The 19,530-nt window shown below is 40.6% G+C and overlaps 1 protein-coding gene across 1 annotated transcript in view; it reads right to left on the minus strand.

The window, feature by feature from the left end:
• Positions 1 to 10,626: 10,626 nt before the first annotated feature.
• Positions 10,627 to 19,530, minus strand: part of LOC110978062 (uncharacterized) — a 32,745-nt gene continuing 23,841 nt past the window's right edge. Inside the window, exons 43-58 of the mRNA XM_022232733.2 lie at positions 19,376 to 19,429; positions 18,586 to 18,693; positions 18,240 to 18,347; positions 17,845 to 17,952; positions 17,320 to 17,373; positions 17,004 to 17,057; positions 16,522 to 16,575; positions 15,931 to 16,002; positions 15,588 to 15,659; positions 15,042 to 15,062; positions 14,666 to 14,731; positions 14,043 to 14,199; positions 12,832 to 12,935; positions 12,585 to 12,659; positions 11,914 to 12,138; positions 10,627 to 11,677 (exon numbers count right to left, since the gene is read on the minus strand). Of these exons, the coding sequence (XP_022088425.2) occupies positions 11,531 to 11,677; positions 11,914 to 12,138; positions 12,585 to 12,659; positions 12,832 to 12,935; positions 14,043 to 14,199; positions 14,666 to 14,731; positions 15,042 to 15,062; positions 15,588 to 15,659; positions 15,931 to 16,002; positions 16,522 to 16,575; positions 17,004 to 17,057; positions 17,320 to 17,373; positions 17,845 to 17,952; positions 18,240 to 18,347; positions 18,586 to 18,693; positions 19,376 to 19,429 (1,479 nt within the window). The 3' untranslated portion in view covers positions 10,627 to 11,530. The remainder of the gene's footprint in view (positions 11,678 to 11,913; positions 12,139 to 12,584; positions 12,660 to 12,831; positions 12,936 to 14,042; positions 14,200 to 14,665; positions 14,732 to 15,041; positions 15,063 to 15,587; positions 15,660 to 15,930; positions 16,003 to 16,521; positions 16,576 to 17,003; positions 17,058 to 17,319; positions 17,374 to 17,844; positions 17,953 to 18,239; positions 18,348 to 18,585; positions 18,694 to 19,375; positions 19,430 to 19,530) is intronic.

The following is a 19,530-nucleotide window of genomic DNA, read 5'->3' on the forward strand; positions in this document are numbered from 1 at the left end:
TGAAAAGTCATTTTTTCAAAGAAATTTACATCTACCCCCCTCCTTATTGTCGTTCAAAAACACTTTAGAAAGTGGTCCACAGCGACTATGAGACGTGACAAAAAATACAGACAGTGGCACTACTAAATATTAGGGTCGGAAAATGTAACATGTTGATTTTTGGGTAAATATAAATATGAATCATGTCTCTGGGTGTTACTTGATGCCCACAACATGTACATGTACATTATTAAGTAGAGATCTATCCTGTCTGTCCTCATGAAAAGAAAAGTTGGTAAGAATGAGTGAAGTTGTGAAATTTAAGGAAAACTGTGTTTGTTCTACCAGGTGTATACATGCCCCAACTGTACCGGTCGGTGTGTGTACATGTAGATCAGCCAAATTTTGAGTACAACTCGCTTGGAATATGGAAATGGCAGTTCTCCTGATGAGCACGCAGGAAAAGACTCATCTTATAAGTATTCTGTTGGTCATGGAAGGTCATAGAAGGAACACACAGCAAAAGTCCAGGACCGCATTTGTACTTCAGCAGTGTGTCTGAAGCGAGATGATCGAGCTCATAATTTGGAGAAACAGAACAACAATTTCAGAAGTATTACATGGTGTCCTGTTGAGGCAAACCTCCTGAGAGTGAGGCCCAGTTTGCACCCACCTGTCCCGCTTTTATTCAACTCATCTGACAGGTTTTAACAGAGAAGCTAATTTCTCTACATGGCTATCCAATTTCAAATCATTTTCATACAGTGGAAGAAACATATACATATTAACAAGAATTCAATTATAATTAAATGAAACACTTGTACCGTCCACATATTTCTCACCACTTCACAAATCAGGACTCCTACTGAGTAAGTACATACAAGATTTTGGCCTAACAACACCCCTCCCAATAACATGTAATTAGTGGTTAGGTGTGAAACTAATCAAGGTTACATCATTAAGTTTATGGACTGCTTTAATTTCCTGACCAATGACCAACGATGCAAAACAATACAGTTTTTCTTTGTCTAAATTTCAAGTTTACGTTTTTCGCAATACTAGTATGTCCACTAACTGTGAAAATTGTTATCTCTAATGAAATCAAACATTGAACAAATAAATAAATAAAATATTCAGAATCACAAGCTTTTCCTTCACTGATAAAATGTCCAGAGTTGTGCAATTTTCAGTTTATGTTACAAGTGCACGTTTTAACTAGGAAAATACTTTCTTGCAATCCCCACTAGCATTGATGTAGCTTCTAATTTCCAACTGAAGGAAAAAAATAATTGGGGTTGCCTACCAAGAAATCACACCGGATTCTTTATAGAACCATAGTGCCAAACCAAAGATATTTAATTTCTTAAGCATCTTTGTACCCAGTAAACAAATTCCAGTGCCTAAGAAAGTGTCTTCATCTCTTTTTTCGCACCCCAAAAACACCAATTATAAATTTCACTGATCCAAAAATGAAACCAAGCAACCTGACCTTAAGAATGCCTTTACTAAGGTAGTTCCCTGCAAGGCAAGGCTAGTCCCAGAGGTACATGTACATGTACACCACCACTATACGAAGAAAAAAAAGCCAAAAAAAAACAAAAAAACAATTGCAACATGTGCAGAAGGGACCTTGTTTTCTCACACAACCAACCAGCTACATGTGATAGTATCACACACGTAAGTAAGTAGACTCGAGGGAACACAATTAAAGTCCCAGACTGACCTCCAAAGTCTGGTTTTGTTTTCTTTGCATGAAAATGCAGCCTTACAAGATTGAATCATGTTCTATGGAATTTTACTGGACTTCATGACCATCAGTCTTTTTGGTCACAGAAATTTGGCAAAGCTGGGACTGTTGATGGCACCACCTGTACTTTCCAATCAAATTCCTGGCAACCACTGAAGTCAATGATAAAATGAACATTATGAACGTGACATTCATGACCCACCTCCAAACTTGAGCACAACTGTGGCAATTTTATGCTTTTCCCCTGGTGATTCTGCTTGACACTTTGGGGTGCCCTGCCCAATTCAAGGGAAATTGTCTGCAAGGCCAAGGTGCTCAAAAAGTACCCTAACAGTTTATTTGAAGAAGAGGAGATTGTATGGCCCAAGAAATTGTGGGATTGCGTAAGAATTGCCCAGAATGAACTCCCCAGATTCAAGGGCTCCCATCCCAGGGCAACACAGAGAAAAAATGCCATTGAAAAATTGTGCCAAGAGCCAGAAAAAAGTGGAGGGATGTCATTTGAAAAATTGCTGCTGACAGACTTGGGAACGTTCACTTGGGGGGGGTGAGTTTGTTTTTGGTGGATAATTAAAAAATTTACATTTAACCTACTAAAAATTGAAAATCAATTGAAAGCTGAATGACCCCCAAATACATTGTTTTTGTTTGAGAGGCCTGAGGGACTTCGATGACACACACTGGGGCTGCAAACGTGGTCGACTTTACACTGTCTTCAATGGGGCTTGAATTAGTTCAGTGGGCCCTTTGGCGTGAACGGAGGTCAAAAATCATCATCAATCACCCACCTACCACCAGCCATTAAAGGGTAATTTCATGTGCTGGGTTTATGTACAATCAACCAGGGTGGGAGGGTGCGCTTATGAATACACCACAAAAAAGGTACAAATCAGTAATAAGTGAAATTAAAAAGAAACGAACGGAAAACCTTAATAGTGAGAACTTAACTCTGGAAATGGTGGTTCACAAAGTTATCATGGCAGGGAAGACTGACCTTCTGGAAGCTTGTTCAAGGCAAACATGTGAAGACTTATCATTTAATAAGGCTCATCAATCAGAAAAGAATAAAGTCCCAATTGCCAACCCACACCTCCTTTTTAGTCCTGCCTTTATTTGTGTTCCATGTGGCACATCAAGTAGAATGCTAAGTACTGCTCAAGTTTAGTTTGAGTGCAGCAAAACCTAAGGTGAAACACTTGAGGCACAAAGCTTGGTCAGGAATTTGATGCTTGCACTGTAACAAGGGACACAAATGTTAGGTGTCGCATTGCACAACTGTAAATCAAGTACTATAATTGGCCTGATACCTAGCCAAGTCTACCTTTTCATGATGGTGAATTTACAAAGTGTGATGTTACCCAAGAAATCAGGCACATGGAGAAACAAGACAGGAAAGTGTCATTACAGAAATGGCTTGAACACATTTATTAATTGAGAACAATCAATACCATATGCAGGGAAAAACTAACAGTTCAACCACATAATTCGTAAACAAGAAATATTGAAATCTAGGTATTTTGTCTCATTGTTTCCCACTCTACCCCTGAAAAATTGAAGGTACCATATATAAAAATGCCATGTCTCACATGAAAGCAGACATTACAGGGATGTGGTTTAGTCTGTGCCGGGCAACTGGCTCAACGGAAATCGGATGTCAATGTCCATTACTGAAATCAAGCAATGCTGATTGGCAGCAGCACTTAAATGGAAAACTGTAAATTAACGCATGTTACAGGTTTGAATTTGTTCCTTGCTAACACTGATGCAAGTTTGTCTAAAGAAGGGAAAAGCCCCTCCAATTTTTTTTTTCAACTCATGGGTCTTGTCCTTTACTTGGGAGATTATTCGGCCATAGACCCCGCATACTGCATGTGAAACCATGCAGGAAGGAAAAGCCCAACCCTGGAAGTCAAGTCAAGTGACCTACATGTATAGTGGGTATAGAACATCAGCAAACACAGTGTCATAAGTTCATCCCAAGTGTCATTCACCGAAGACAAAGCCAAAATTAACAGTTGGTAAAATACTCAGACTACTGACGTGCTGAGCTATACCAAGAATCGGCATTATTTTGGAAAAAACACTTGTTATTTACATATACCAAAATAAAGCTGACAGTGCAGTGGTGGAGTACTCAGACGACTGATGTGTGAATACCAAAAATCAGCATTCTTTTTGGTAAACAACATTTATGACACACTTTGCTGGGACGGACACCCTGTTTGTTGATGTTTGATACCCATGAGGTCAGGTGATTTAGCTGGAACAATTGGTCTAAAGAGCTCTTTTCGGACCATCCCAATGTTGGGGAATGGAATATGTCAGCTGTCCCAAGCCAAATGCACGTAACGACATTCATTGTAAGTACATCAGAAAAGTTTCAATTTTCTGCAATAAAAGTTTTGTCTACCAGTACAATCATTTACATGTATAGTTCCCGCATCATGAGTGTCTTTCTGAGTGCAATGAGCACATTAACCCTAACTCCCCAGAGTGATTTACTAGTAGAACCTTACTCATCCCTGCAAATCCGGACACCATAAACTGTGTACATAAACAGTTGGACTCAGTTTATTTGTAGTACATCATGCATGCCTAATCCAACAGCAGTGCAATACCCATCTGAACAGGGGAATCATTTCGGTTACAGCAAAAATGTCATTTATACCTGTCATGGAAAAATGGACATTTCAAAAGAATGGCATTAATATGTCTAATTTTCATAAACTTGTGTCAAAGTAACTGTATGACATATAAACTGGATAAACTCTTGCAGGCTTGTTGTGAAAAAGTACTAATATCAGAGAACTGTCCAGGGTACTTCCCCCTCAGGTCTCCTTCCTCCATGGTTAGAGTTCACATGAAATTGGAGTTCATGCTGCGGAGAGTAGACCAATGATGCACAAACAAAGCACTCTATGTCTAGAGGCAAAGCTACTTGAACAACCAAAGCCTGAATATAGTGGACAATTGCAACATGGTCTAATTCTCTTTGGGAAAAATCATGTCAATTTTTTTTCAATAGGATTCCTGTTCCTGCCCTTTCAGTTCACACACGTGTCAAAAGGCTGGGGCTTTGTCGGGTCTGAAATGAGGGGATTATGAAAACGTCAACTGGTTATGGATGAATTTAAGTTTCCTCCATTTCAGTTGGGTCAAAGGCATCAGTCTGGATTACGCCTCCAGCTCAGTTTGTTTTTCTAAATGACTGATATAGGTTTGCCTCAAACTGCATGATGCTGCATGTACATGTACAATTATTGCAACTACAGGTAGCACACACTTATGTGAGAAGTTGCAAAAGTTGCAGAATCTATGTGTGCAGAGGTGGTTCCTCTTGATCGTGTTGGTTGGAATCAAGTTTCTTGTTCATCTGAGCTCCCTTGGGTGAAAAAAGGGTTAAGGGCATGCCAGATGATGCATCCAACAGACAGGTGGGGGAAGGGGATTAACTACCGGTGCTCACAAGACCCATGTAAAATATAAGTGGGAAAGCTTCAGGCACGTACATGCGTGCACAACAACATTTTTTAAGAAGCACCGGGTTGTAAAAGGGTCATCCAAAATTTGTCACGTACTGAAAAGCAGTAGGGAGGATCATACTGTTCGCATACAATTACACTCACAAACACGCAAATCGAGTTAAACTGGCTATTTGGACCAACTTGTGATTAAAATGGGCATGTATGGATTTTTTCACTGTAAAATATAAAAAGCAAACCTCAAAAAATGATTTTTATGAAATTAAGACGTGTATTGATACAGATTTACTATGTTTTTCTGAATATAATCAGTGCTGCATAGCACTGAAACGTGCTTGCTTGAGGTCCGAATGTAAAAAGAGTGGTAAAGTAAATTTATATGCAAGTGAATTAATTTGTGTCCTGATCATAGAATACAGCTGTGACAAGAACCTGTGTACTTTAATTTTTTTTCATAATTTTCACATTAAATTAATTGTTTATTTTTTAATTTTACTGTTTTCAGGTAAAGTTTGGGACTGTGAATAAAAAGAAGCCTCATTTCAAATAAAACATAAGGAAGAACAACATTTTGTCAAACTTATCACAGTTTTACCTAAAAGACGATACAGACCGAAGCAGGGTGAACACCCACACAAATGTTACCATGGTAACCTCTTGAAAGTGTTGAGAATTAAGGTCACACTTCTCGGTCCTCTAGCATGTGTTAAAGCGGTTTGGACTCAAGGGAATATGTATATTAACACCTCTGCTTTGGATTGTCATTTGCAGATCAACAGGACTATGAGGGGACCAACACTGTCCTGACCTGCACCTGTTTCAGAGAAGCCAACCAAAACAAGTTTGATTTCCCATTTCTTTTTCTTCATTTTTCCCTTCTTTTTCCACAGCAAATCCTAAGGGATATGTACATGTTTCATCCGGCATATCCATGCACCAATCCAATTCCAATTATACTCATCATCCAACCATCTTAGATGGAACTTCGACCATCATCTAATTTCTCATCGATTTGCGACAAATGGCTTGTTGAGCCATATTCTGTTTAAAGCTACATGTATCTTCCAGCAGGATATTCCCCACCCTGTCCTATGTTGATTCAGACATACATGAACAAGTAACCTTACTATGTAAACTGGATACAAAAATTTAAGGGTCAATTTACAATCACAGCCAACTGCACAAGCCTGGGCTTTAGTTAGCAGTGTATACAGTACGCTGCAGGACAGGAAGCATGTGGAATGACCCATACTACCCATAGAGGGAGTGCAACAGTTTTGGATCTCTTTTTAGGTCAAACAAAAGAATAGCTGTGTTTCTTGTTCTCGACCCAACCTGGGAAATCATGCGAAACCTGTGTCTTTTAATTCGACAACTCAATAAAATATAAAAACTTATAGCGCCTTGCCCCGAGCCTAATTTTATGTACATCGTCCTGTACATTGTATTGTTTTAATTTTTTTTTTGGCATGAGATGGACAGCTCTTGTGTGTTTGTATTTCAACAACCAGCTGCTTTCCTACTCAACCACGGCACTGATAAGTAATATTGACGTACACATGTACAGTATTAATCTGACACTGACTTAGTACCTGCTAAAAATACACATCCCCCTTAACAATACAGACCATCATCCGACTCTTATTTCTTGGGCTATAAAAATTTAGAGTAACAAACAGTTTACCCAACCAACCACCCTAATATATTTTCAGTGTAATAGGAAACAGAACTAATGTTTGTTTGGCTTTACACAAACTACTGTACTGTCCTGTCCACGGTATTTCTATTACCAAGAGGCATCATTTCATCATTTCCTCTCCTTTCTCTTGACACCAAATATTACACAGACTCAATTCAAAGGGACAATTCATCTCAATTTTCATAGAGGCAAGGAAACAAAGAAGTGGAAGTTAACGGCCGGTGGGCAGGAGAAGATGCTTGTAAAATCGTAAGTTTATGGTATTCCCGATACTGTGTAAGCATCATCATGCTCGCAGTCTTCATAATGCATTACGGCATCACGGACATTGGTGACCTGGAGCTGCCTCACACATGAACAAAATTTTTACTTATATGAACAAAGTGATATACGGGAAGAACCACCAACATAGGGCTGGGTACCGGTAGGTCAGTTGGTGAAGCACCCGAGCAGTGTCTCAGAGTTAATAGGTTCAACTCCCACTCCAATAAATTTCTCGGCTTACCGGTGGCATAGCCACAGGGGGGACCTGGGGGGGTACGTGCCCCCCACAAATTCCCGGTGCCCCCCAGGTGCCCCCTCCCCCACTGAAAAAAAAAAACACAGAGAAACGGATATTGAACGAGGCTAACAAAAACTTGCCCCCCAAAAAACACCACTGAAAGCTGGTGCCCCCCACAAGTTGCTGGTGCCCCTTTGTGCCCCTTCCCCTACCTATAAAACCCTACCTATGCCACTGCTGCTTACATGTGTCTTTATAGTCAAAATATTTACTGGTTGATATTTGCAATTGTTGCTAGTTACAAGTAACCTCATGTGAAGGGGCAATTATTTCACTCACTGCAAATGTACATGTGCTTTTTTGCACTTCTTTGCAACATTTATTACAAAAGAACCAGAAATTACATGTATGCCAAATTCCACTGTGCTCTATGATTCTGTTAAAGCAAAAATACTACTTCTTTAACAGACATTAGTTTTTTTTATTGCAAACAAACCTCTAAAAAGGACTTGGTTGCAGCAGAATTATTTATGTATACATGCAATGATGGGCTGCCCAGATGGACACATTCTAGGCCTACATTTCAAAATGCCTGGCGTTGTGGGTGTACAGAGTCCCCTAAGGTAGTGTACTTAGACGCTTCCCTCAACTTTTCTCATGCATTGTTGCCAAAATTCTACACTGAAAAACACCAAATTCACTCAGTTCGACTTCAGTACTGGTAACATTACAAGAAAGAATGCTGCGTCCTACCTCAACAACTTTCATCTAGGCCTAGCAGGCTAGCACCTCAATAAAGATTAGTCATTGCAGAAATGCTGAGAAGACATGAATCTTGGACAGAGAAATATTTCCAATTTTTTGCTAACCATGGCACTGGAGTCCGGCAGGTAGAATTCTTTCCCTGAATACATAGGCTACTGTAGAATCTTTATGACTGCGCTGGAGTCAGGAGGTAGAATTCTTTCCCTGAATACATGTACATGCTGTTCAAAAACAGTGGTGTCTGAAAGCAAAGCATGTAACTCAGATCAGTGAACATTCCCTTATGTGGTGCACTTTGATTGAACAAATCTCTGAAAATCCTACACTAAGATAAAGACATTGTTTTAGTTGTTGTCCATTTGCATTCTCGCGGTCGGACGTTGTCGCATTCTTTGCACTCACGCTTAGGCATAAGGGCAACTCTCCATTCACTTTGTACAGGGATTTGCATGTTTTCCTCCTTTTTTGCTCCAACAGGCTAAAAACAACTGACACTTTCCAGTAGTGTGGGAGATATTCATGTTATCATTGTGTATAAACAGTGAAATTTCGGGCAGATTTGATGTAAAGGTTAAGAGTTTAGGCCCCCTGTCAATTATTCAAATTTTCCCCATAGACAGCAAAAAGTGTTTTTGCCCCTTTCAGTTTCGAATGTGAAATATGGAATAGCCACCAACTGACCAATCAGAGAGAAGAATAAAGACTCGCTGATGTCATCCCAACTGCGAGAATACCATGAATAGGCCTACCCAATAATAAGTTAACAAGAAACTATATTTTATTTTGGGGCGCATTTAAACGAGTTCATTGGGAACTTTCATTTAAAAAAAATCGGAAAATCAGGCTAAAATAGGATTTCATTGCAACTTTGAGTAGCAGAATTGCTGACTCGAGTCATGTGACTTGGACTCAAGTCGGACTCGAGTCGCTATTTTTGTGACTTGACTTGTAAATACCAGCTATGACTTGTAGCTTGGACTTGCAAAACACGACTTGCTGACACCACCGTTGCGTAGCAAGTAGGTAAACTCAAGAATTATGAACAGAAATGTTGAGAGCTTCATGAAATTTCACATGTTGTGACATCTGAGGTAACAAATGCTCCAGCAAGGCACTAACGTTAGAGGGCAGCAAAAATCGCAGTGTGTACATGTGGCTGGGCGCCGTCGCGTCCAAAATGAACAAAATGCCAGTGGTAATGCCACACTGTTGTCATCACCTGGCCATGTTGTACCGCAACTTTAGTCAGATATCTTGTATCTTTACCTGTCTTAGGGTCTCACCCACCTTGAAAAACATGGAAGTCCCGTGAAAAATAACTGAACAACCATGAAGCACCTGAAGAAAGCTGAACTAAAGGGCGAAACAGACCACTTCGTGATTTACAGACATGACAAGTGGAATCGATTTTTTTTATCTTCACAATAGAGGGCGTCTTATCAAGTAGATTCGCGCGCAGAAAAAAATCCATTAATTTGATTGGATAAAAGTTTATGTCCCTCCCAAACCCCTACCTCCACCCAAAAAGAGTGTCCCTTCTCCCTGGTTTTAGCCCCTTTTGTCCTTCCATAATGTTGTTTGAACTTTAGAAATTCTGCTTATTCGGACAGGTTTTCAGTTTTGGAAAGTCATGTGATAGCTGACTCTCCCACGGAGATCAATAGGTTCGCTTTACACGGAGGCTATCCATCCCATCAGGCCACTGAAGTTCAGTACGGGATTTCAAGGACCTAGGTGAAAACTCAAGCTCACCAAGTTTCCCTTTACATTTATGTCAGCATACGACACGATTTATAGTCTTCCATTGGAAAACTCTTCTCCCATTACTCCTCTCGATGAAAACCATGACTTGAAACTGAAAGTTCTTGAATTCTTCCTCAAAATTAACAAGCCCTTTGTTTGATTGCGTTTCTGTTCCCTCTGAAGTACAGTACAGAACGCATAATTATCAAGTATGTAGACTGGTTTTCCACAATAGACTTGGTGAAGTAGCATTTGAAAGACACTGAATCCCTTCTATCATGGGCATAAACCCAGGGGGTATGTATCACCTTACACTTTTGGGCAGGTGGCTATTGAATCATCCTCCCCACACTTTTTGTGGCAAGCAAAAAATTAATGCCGATTGCCGCAGAATCTTTCAGACTTCCATGACTCAAATGCATTCAACATCACTCAAAAAAGGGAACAATTTAAAAAGCCATAAATATGCCATTCTGAATACATACCAAAGATGCAATAAATATCACGATCGACCTCTGTGGAGTCACCACCTCCCCCTTTTCAATTTGTCAGGACCGGGCAACTCTTCTCCCCCCACCTTTCCTGTCTCCCATCCCTCCCTCCCCCCCCCCAATTTGTGGCACAGATTTGCTGTACTGCCCTCTGTGTAAGCTAAGCAAAGAAAACGCCAGATTGACATGTATAGTATTGAACAGAAGCATCACACCAATTTTTTTTTATCATAGGGAAGCTTTATTCTGACTATATAAAACAATGAAAGAAAGAAAAAACACAGAAAGCAGCAATGAAATTCAAAAACTCACTTAACGCTGAGCTGAGCAGTTAGGGACCTTTCAAAGCCAAAGACCATGTACTTTGTATTACCCCAAGCTGGAAAAATAGGGTATGTTTACACAAAAAAGTGCTTTTGTTAATGACAATGCTGTGCTAAATGAAATGTTTAATTTGAGGTTTAAATGCAGTGACCTGAATGACACGTGCATATGTGTTGAGATTACTTCAACAACTTCAGTTGCGGTTCATTTGATGTCTTGAAGTTTTTCTAGATGGAACCAGTGAAACCTTCCCAACCAGAGACTTCCGACTGCCTTTTGAGGAAGCAAAGACACAACTAGGAACACAAAAGAAACACACACGGGAGAGAGAGACACGCACACAGTTTCTATTATCTATTCAGGGACCACCCCCAAGCATTCACAGTCTAAGCTACATTTGCCAGCCTGTCTGCCGAGGGATTCTAGCACCAGTTTTTTTCGGTTTTTTCTTTTCAGAAGAAAATAAACAGGGCATAGGAGGTTCACAAAACACAAGTTGCTGTTGCCCGACGTGAAATTTTCTTCACAAAACACGAATACCTTCAAAAAAGTTCTTCATTATTTTTTAATTAATGATATAAGAAAAGCACCATCAGTCAAAAACCTCACTCGTTTGTCAATTTTTTTTAAAAAGCAAATTGTTTTCTCAAAAAGTGCGACTCCATCACAATAGTGAGAGGTTACTAATTTCCTACAGGCAGGGTTTGTTTTTTTGTAAATAAAGACTTCCCTATGCATTAATGCTGTGATTTAAACTCTACACTATTACGGAGTCAGCACTTGGTGGTGGATGTCCATCTACGAGAAGCAGACAGGGCCGACTTCCACCCCAAATTGTTGCTTGGCTCTGCCCACGTCTGACACGGCAAAGTCAACCAAGGGTAGACGTTCGGTTTTCTTTGTAGTGACGGAGACAGTGGTCTTTCCCCAGGTGTTGTCATGTACCTGATGTGCAAAAAAGGTGCACATAAGTTCATCGCATCCTTGACAATGATTGATACTACGAGATGCACTCACAACATTGATATGAGGTTGCCATAATTTGGTAAAGTGTGAATCCTGTGAACAGCAATATTTTAGAACTGTTTACATTTACTTCATCGAATATTATATGTATTCTCCCATAAAATTCACCGTTTATATGAAAAAAGTGAAGTTATGTGAAGAAAAGGATTATTTACCTGACACCCGTCTTCTCCTTCCACTTCATACTGCAAGTCTTTCCGGGTGTTCTTGATGTTCATTCGCACGTCGTTGGGTCCCACTAGGGTCAGAGCTTTCGCCGTGCTACCGAATTTGTTGGCCACGGCGTGGGAATTCCTGCAGTGATAGGTGAGGTTCTGCTTGGCCTGGGAGTAGATGAGTCGCAGGAGGGTCAGCTGGACGGGCTTGACGCTGTAACTGATCTGTAAGGAGAATGCAAAGAGGAAAAAAAATCAGTCAGCAGAGTCTGGGGACCAATTTTGGGCCTCGTCTTAATCAAAAGGATGAGTCCATGGGAAGTGGCTGTAACTGCTGGGCCATGATGTCCTTAAGTATTTGTCATCTCCAGCTGCAGCTATTAATTTAAAACAAAAAATTTAAGCACTGCTGTCACTGCAAACAGAAATTGTGCTGTGGTACGGCAGCAAAATTTCATTACCTCTAGGCATTTGTTACACATTAGGGATATGTTTTACCATTTATGCTAATAGTCATTACACACTAGGGATATGTTTTACCATTTATGCTCATTAGAGGTTAACTACAGTTCATGTTTTTAACCTGTGTAAAAATTAATGGATGCTCTTACAGCAGAAACTTTAATGCAGAAGAAAATTTAACTTGCAGGTATTAAATTTGTCCACCTTACCATTGAGCCATTTTTCATTTCAGAGAAGTCAATTGGTTCCTCAATCTCGCCAAGGTAATAGGTGCCAAAAGGAATCTGGAGAAAAAGAAACAAACTCAATATTTGTTTTATTCAAAATGGGATGAACCACTTTCAATGAGTAACTGTGATCAATGCAGCTGTAGAATACCCCCTCTGATCTCATTATCCATTATACTTTGAAAGAAAAACTGACGACTCTGTCATCTTTTCCTGCGATGCGCCTTACCTTCTTGTTATCTGGGTGGATGCAGGTGGCGTTGGTCTTCTTGTCACAGTAGGCAACAAATTTGTCATAGTGGGATCCCTCACTTGGGTCAAGAGTGTAGTAACCTGCATAACACACAAGCACGTCGGCATTGACAGTGTGCCGTTATTAGGGCTTTTTAACCCAGTACCAGTCTGTGGCAGTGATCAGGGGCAATTTCATGGAGCCTGAACAGAAGATAAAGTGTTTTGCAACTTTGTGCCAGGCAGTTGAGATAAAATTGCAAGTAATGACCACCACATTCTCTTGTTTATTTTGCTGGTTAACCCTTTAACCTTAGTTTGTTTCAATTAAAGCTTTTTTGTGCTCAGACATGTTGGATCCAGGGTGGATTGCAGTTGGATCCAGGGTGGATTGCAGTTGGATCCAGGGTGGATTGCAGTTGGATCCAGGGTGGATTGCAGTTGGATCCAGGGTGGATTGCAGTGAGGGTCTTAAAGTTGTCTTTGTGTTCTTTAAGGGCATGTTATTAATTAGTCTATAAAGTTGGACTACTGAAAGTGAAGATGTACAGCCAAATTGTTTACGGCCAATCTTAAAATGGTAAGACAGCCTGAGGCTGGCTTCAAATGGTCTGTGTTTGGGAATTTTCAAACTCACTCTCTGGGATGTTTAATTTTTCAGCTGGAATGGAGGTTTAATAATTTTGAATGGAAGAACACTGCATCAAAAAGGAGATAAACGATGACAATAAGTTGTGCTGCAAATACAAGTTTCCTTGACGTGGACTCTGCATTTTTGACAAGGCAGGAATACCACAATCACACTTAATACTCTGTACATATGCACCAGTGGATTCATCAGCTGGTGCTGGTGAGCACATAACTCGCACATACTGTACATTAGTACAAGCGCAGTATTTACCCCATTCACGAATCATTACTCCAAAGAGGCTAATAATAACAACAGGGTCGGCTGTAATCAAATATATACAGTTAGCCATTTAAGGCTTTACTTTTGCAATCTGCCCATGGGCTGAAAGTAACGACTGTGGCTGGAGATGACACATGCCTTGACAGAGATATGGGCTATAGCAGAAGCCACAGCCTGTTTCTACAGGCATGTGCTTGGCTCCTGGCTGATTGAGACGCAGCCCTGAAAAGACTTAAGGGAGGTCTGTAAAACAAGTCCAGTTCGTAAGAATGGACTTGCAACTTGAGAGTAGACCTTACCACTTGGGAGTATGGGGTGGCACCTGAAGAGATCCTTGCAGGAGCGGGCTGGATACTCTGGCTCACCGTTGGGTAGCAACAACCTCTCGATGCGGTTCCTAAGCTGGATAATGCGGGCCTCGTAGTCATCCTCTTCAATGGTGGCATCGTCTCCATACTGTAGTTACAGATGATAAGAGACAAGGATCAGCCAACTGCAAGCTAATTTAGTCAGTTAAACTGTGAAGGGCGTCTGTTTTCCCCAGTCACATTGACTGCATTACACACAGATGCAATCGACACCACTTCATGACAATTAGAGCAAAATCAAGTTAGCCACCTTTCCACTGGTCAAATAGACAATTTGCTCATAAAAGCCTAAAACAACAAAGTGCACTGTCAAGTACGAAATTGAGATGGTACAGCCAGTACAATGGCTAGGACAGAGTGTGCAGAGTGCAGTTTCAGGAAGTCCCTTAAAGTGGCTATCAAGTGTCAATACATCCATAATTTTGTAGAGGCTTTGACAAGCACTCTAATTTAGACCCGCACTGATGTGACCCATTTGTTTTTTTTAAACAAATGACCCAATCTCTCATTGTGGGGGGAAGCCTTTAATTAAGCGAGCAGTCAAAAGGACTCACATAGCCAGCGTATGGGTTGGGTCCCTTGTCGACTTGAGAAGTGGCATACGAACCAGAATAGGCATACTGTAGAGAAAAAAGAAGCGTAGTTATAGTAACTTGCTGCATTTCAATAAAATGGTACGGAAGAAAACAAAATTTCTTATCATGAAAAACAAATCTTATTTTGTTGGACTTGATAATCTTGACGCTTGCGAGAGTCAAAACGCTTTGTTGCTATGTTACAAACAGGAATGACTTCAGTCCTTTTCAGTGTAATGAGGTATGATATTGCTTGTGTGCACGGGATGTGATCAGCCAGAAATAAGAAGAACACAAATACTTCATAATTTAAATTTTTTTCTGCATAGAAAACAACATTGGCAGAAACACTTACTCCTGAATAGCTGAGAGCTCCCTGGATGGGGGGAAAAGGACAAGAAACATGTTAAAATAGAACATAATTGTTGCAATTGGTGCATACATGATTACTAAAATTGCTTTGCTTAGTTATTATTTGAAATGTGTGTAGTGCAAGCACAAAGTTACCTCTAGGACAGCTAAAACCACATACAGGTTGAAACAACTTCTTGCAAAAAAATTGCAGTAAGCAAATGTAAGTAACAATCAAGTCACGTTTTTTTTCTGAGCTTAGTAAATTTACTTTCTCAGCAAGAAACAGACAACTGATCATAAGGCCACCAAGAGCACACTCTGTTGCTATGAAAGTCCATCTAACAAAACATATCATTTGAAGAACTAGAAGCATTACTGCAAACTGACTTATGGGTCATTTGCGGTTTGGCAGCTTTCCAGAAAGAAAGATTTTGCAAGTCAAAGTTGTGCAACTCTCTTTCAATTTAGCTCTTTGGGCAAAGGATTTGCTTTTTTTCTCTTTGACCAACTAAAACAGATCTTTATCCACAGCCAAGGTTTCACTTACAGGTGCTCCGGCAGGTCCTGGGGGTCCTGGGGGTCCAGCTGGTCCAGACCTTCCAGAGGGACCACGTTGGCCCTGAAAGAAAAATCCGATGAACTCTATACTTATTATGGCCAATGCAACTATCCTCCATTTTGATGTTCAGTAGTACTAAAAGGTTTTTGAGCCTTTACCAACCATTTAGTCCCTGGTGTTTTTGGAGTCACTGCTACACTTCCAATACGTTCTCCAGTTTTAAGTTTATTTAGCCGCCCTGATTGAATGCTCTCTGAAGACTTAAATCTTGTTTTTTTATATTCTTTTTTAAGAAGGTGAGCTTCTACAAAACCAATGTTGGATAACTTACTGCTGGTCCAGTCATTCCACGGGGGCCTTGTGCACCATCCCTTCCATTTCTACCACGAGCACCATCAATACCCTATTCAGAGAAGACAAAAAATTGCAAAATACATGTAGATTACAAAAAGTATACAAATTTGATAGGATCACTGGATTAAGAATATTCAAAAGATGGAAACCTCATCTTTTATATACAGTTGCTTTTTTATTCAAGCAGGACATCTCAATAAACTTGTCAACATAAAAATAAACTCTTGAAAGCATGTCAAACATTACAACTGGATTCAAGTATAATCCAGCATGCCATCTTTATGATTTTCAATTTTTTTATTATCACACCAGTTGACCAAGGTACTAGCAAAGGTTTGATGATACACCAATTAAACTTTTGTGCGCCATCCTCTTTCAAAATCATTATCTGCTTGAAAGCTATTTCAGCATGCCTTTACGACTGAATCAATCAAGGCTTTGCTGTATATGATTCATCCCTGTCTCAGCTGTACCACCTGTCTTGCAAATTAAGAATTTGGAAATTTAAGTACAAATAAAAGTCTCGTCTGTGTCATCTTGAGAGAGATTTGTACAGGTTGGGACTCACAGCAGGTCCTGCAGGTCCAGGCCGTCCGTTCTCGCCAGGAGCTCCAGTAGAGCCCTAGACAGAGGGAAAACGAAAATCACAAGGTTTTGCTTTTAGGGAGTTAAGACAGTTCTTTTCAGACATCTATACATAAACAGGGTTTCAGTAGACATACATGCTGCCTTTACCCTGATCCGGATATTGTAATGGCAGCTGATTATTTCTGAGGCACTGTAAAACAGCTACAACATTCTTGAACTATTTTGCCAACTTCCAATTCCTTGGAGTGCTCAAATTTATGATCCAACCTTAAACGATGTCGTATTTGGATATTATCCTTCACATCTATTTACTGTGGCAAACGACAGCATCAGTATAAAGCCACACACAAAACACCTGTCATCTTTTGTTTTTAACACTCCTGCTTTAAATTTTGATCATCCTAGTACTGAGTGAGCAAGAAGTGAAACTCGACCTGTGTACTCTTTTGAATCTCTACTTACTTTGGGTCCCTGGGGTCCTGGGGCTCCGGGAGCACCTCCCCATCCCTTGTGGCCCTGAAGAAAAAAAAAACAACACCCCCTGATGAAATCAGTTCTCCAAGCTAAGCTCTACATTTCCATGTGACTGTCATCAATGCTGCACATAATCCGAGTTATGGTGATATACTCAAACGCAGTTTTCAATCGTGATCAGTGGCAGCAGATATGGCCTTGGTATCACTGCAAAGTTTGCCAATCCTTGCGCAGCGGTCAATGGCTGAAAAGTCAATTATGCAAAGATCAAGTAGGAGCAGAGACTTGGGGGACTGCAGTTTACCTGGGCGCCAGTTGCACCTGTCTCTCCGCGGGCTCCTGCGGGTCCAGCAGGTCCCTGTAAAGAAACAAAAAAACAACCAAATGAATGTAGGGAAAGCAAGTAGGCAGTGATTGCCACTGAGCAATTCTACTCATGTCATTCAGTTTCCTCACAAAAAATTCAATTATTAAAATGATAAACGAAACATTTTCCCCTGATCTGAAACAAAATGATTGACAGTCAACCCCTGATCTGAAACAAAATGATTGACAGTCAAATAAAGCTGCATTGCACAAAAAGCCTTTTTTACTAATTTTCAGAAAAGTGCCCCCCTTAAAATCTTGTCTACTGGTCTGGCTGCCGACTTGCCTTTCAAAATCTACAAACTTGGGTTTTGTTCTTAAACACTCTTATTTAAGATTTTCATATTTTTTGTTCGTTTCTTAGCTGGGAAAAAATACACAGACACCTATAGAGTGCATGAAAACTCTCCTTCACTTGTTTAAGACACTATAATATGGAAAGGCTGAAAAATCATGTACTTACAGCTGGTCCCATGTCACCGTCAGGTCCCTGGCTGCCTCTTGATCCAGCGGGTCCAGCGGGTCCACGAGCTCCACGCTCACCTGGACCACCGCTTGGTCCTTGTCGGCCCTGAGGGCAAAAAAGGCCACAGGAAACTGGTTTGGAAATTGGTCACAAGTAATCTCAACCTTCAAAGAGTATTAAAGAAAAAAAAAACAGAACCTGGCGAGAGCATGCAACATTAACAAAGAGTATTTTTTCATTCATGCCATCAGTACATTGAGCAAAACCATGAGCTTTCTTTGGTGAATCTCACTGCATGCGAGATGACATGGAATACTTTAAATGATGCTTGCAGAAAGAACCAAAAAGGCAATTTCTTGTCAGCAAGTGGCAGAATTTTAAGTTAATCTTACAGGCATTCCGGCACTTCCAGCAGGTCCCTGGGGTCCTTGAGGTCCCTTGTCACCTTGAGGTCCTTTTCCTCCCTTAGCGCCAGGAGCTCCGTCTGAACCGTCTCTGCCCTGTGATAATGGAACAACAGTTTTGGAAACAGTATTACTCTGTGCTAAGAATGACACAATCACTTTGATTTTTTTTGGGGGGGGGGTGGAGCTTTGTTTCTCCTGTAAATTATTACTAAGTGCTTATCGAGAGTTTCTTAAAAAAGAAAGGTCTGAGGTTCGGAGCTGAATCAAACAAGTCTTTGCACGATGTGATTACTGTCCTTGGCAAAAAAAAAATGCACGACTACAAACTTACGTCAGATCCGGTGGATCCGCGTGGTCCCTTGGGACCCTGGACTCCTGAGGATCCAGGAGCACCGTCTGATCCAGGAGATCCACGTTTACCTGGAGCTCCATCAGCACCCTGTGAGGAAGGAAAAGATGAAAGTTATCCAAGTTCTCAATTTATTTGATTTCTGCTTCATGTAAAATTCCCCCCCCCCCAAAAAAAAAAAAACACCAAAACAAAACATTGTGAGAAATGGGAAGGGGCAAGAGAAATGTTATCTCTCTTTAAGAATTTGAAACAGCTTTATTTGCAACGATGCCTGTGAGGAAACAATACAAAAGATGTACTGCAGTGAATTTGGGAGTCGGGTTGGCAACATAGTTCTTTCCTTGTCTTCCACCTCTATGGTCCGGGGTACAATTCCTGGCCCGGTCCATACGTCGATTGGGTTTTCAGTCCCTACCTGACTCTATGGGTTTTACCCAGACTGTTCCTCTGGGGTTTTCCTCCAACCTCTAAAACTGTAACTGCTTCTTACTGTCTCCCCTTTACTGATGTTGGTGAATGTAGGTCGTTTGGCGGCTGCCCTAGGTGCCCTTGTATGCCATCAGCTCCACCATGTTTAAACGTATTCATTATTCCATGTCTTTCATTGTACAGCACATTTGATCGTATCTACATGAAAGTTGCACTTTATAAATGAATAAATTATTATTATTTATACTGCAGTGAAAGGGTGGCAGAGAAAAGACAAAGCGGAACAACTTAGGAAGTTAAAATAAACATGTGAAATAAAAACAGTCTGAATAGTACTTACAGGGCGTCCAGCAGGGCCAGTTGGTCCTGGGGCTCCCATTCCTCCCATGCCACCCTAGGGGAAACATTTGAAGAGAAAGAGTGATTGGTAAGAAGGAGTTTCATCATGAAGATATTCCATCAAGACAAGGGAAACTGAGTCACCCAAAGTGTTAC

This window comes from Acanthaster planci, linkage group LG08 (assembly GCF_054643075.1).
Source record: "Acanthaster planci isolate LZ-2023a linkage group LG08, COTS_SCS, whole genome shotgun sequence".
NCBI classification, from domain to species: Eukaryota; Metazoa; Echinodermata; class Asteroidea; order Valvatida; family Acanthasteridae; genus Acanthaster; species Acanthaster planci.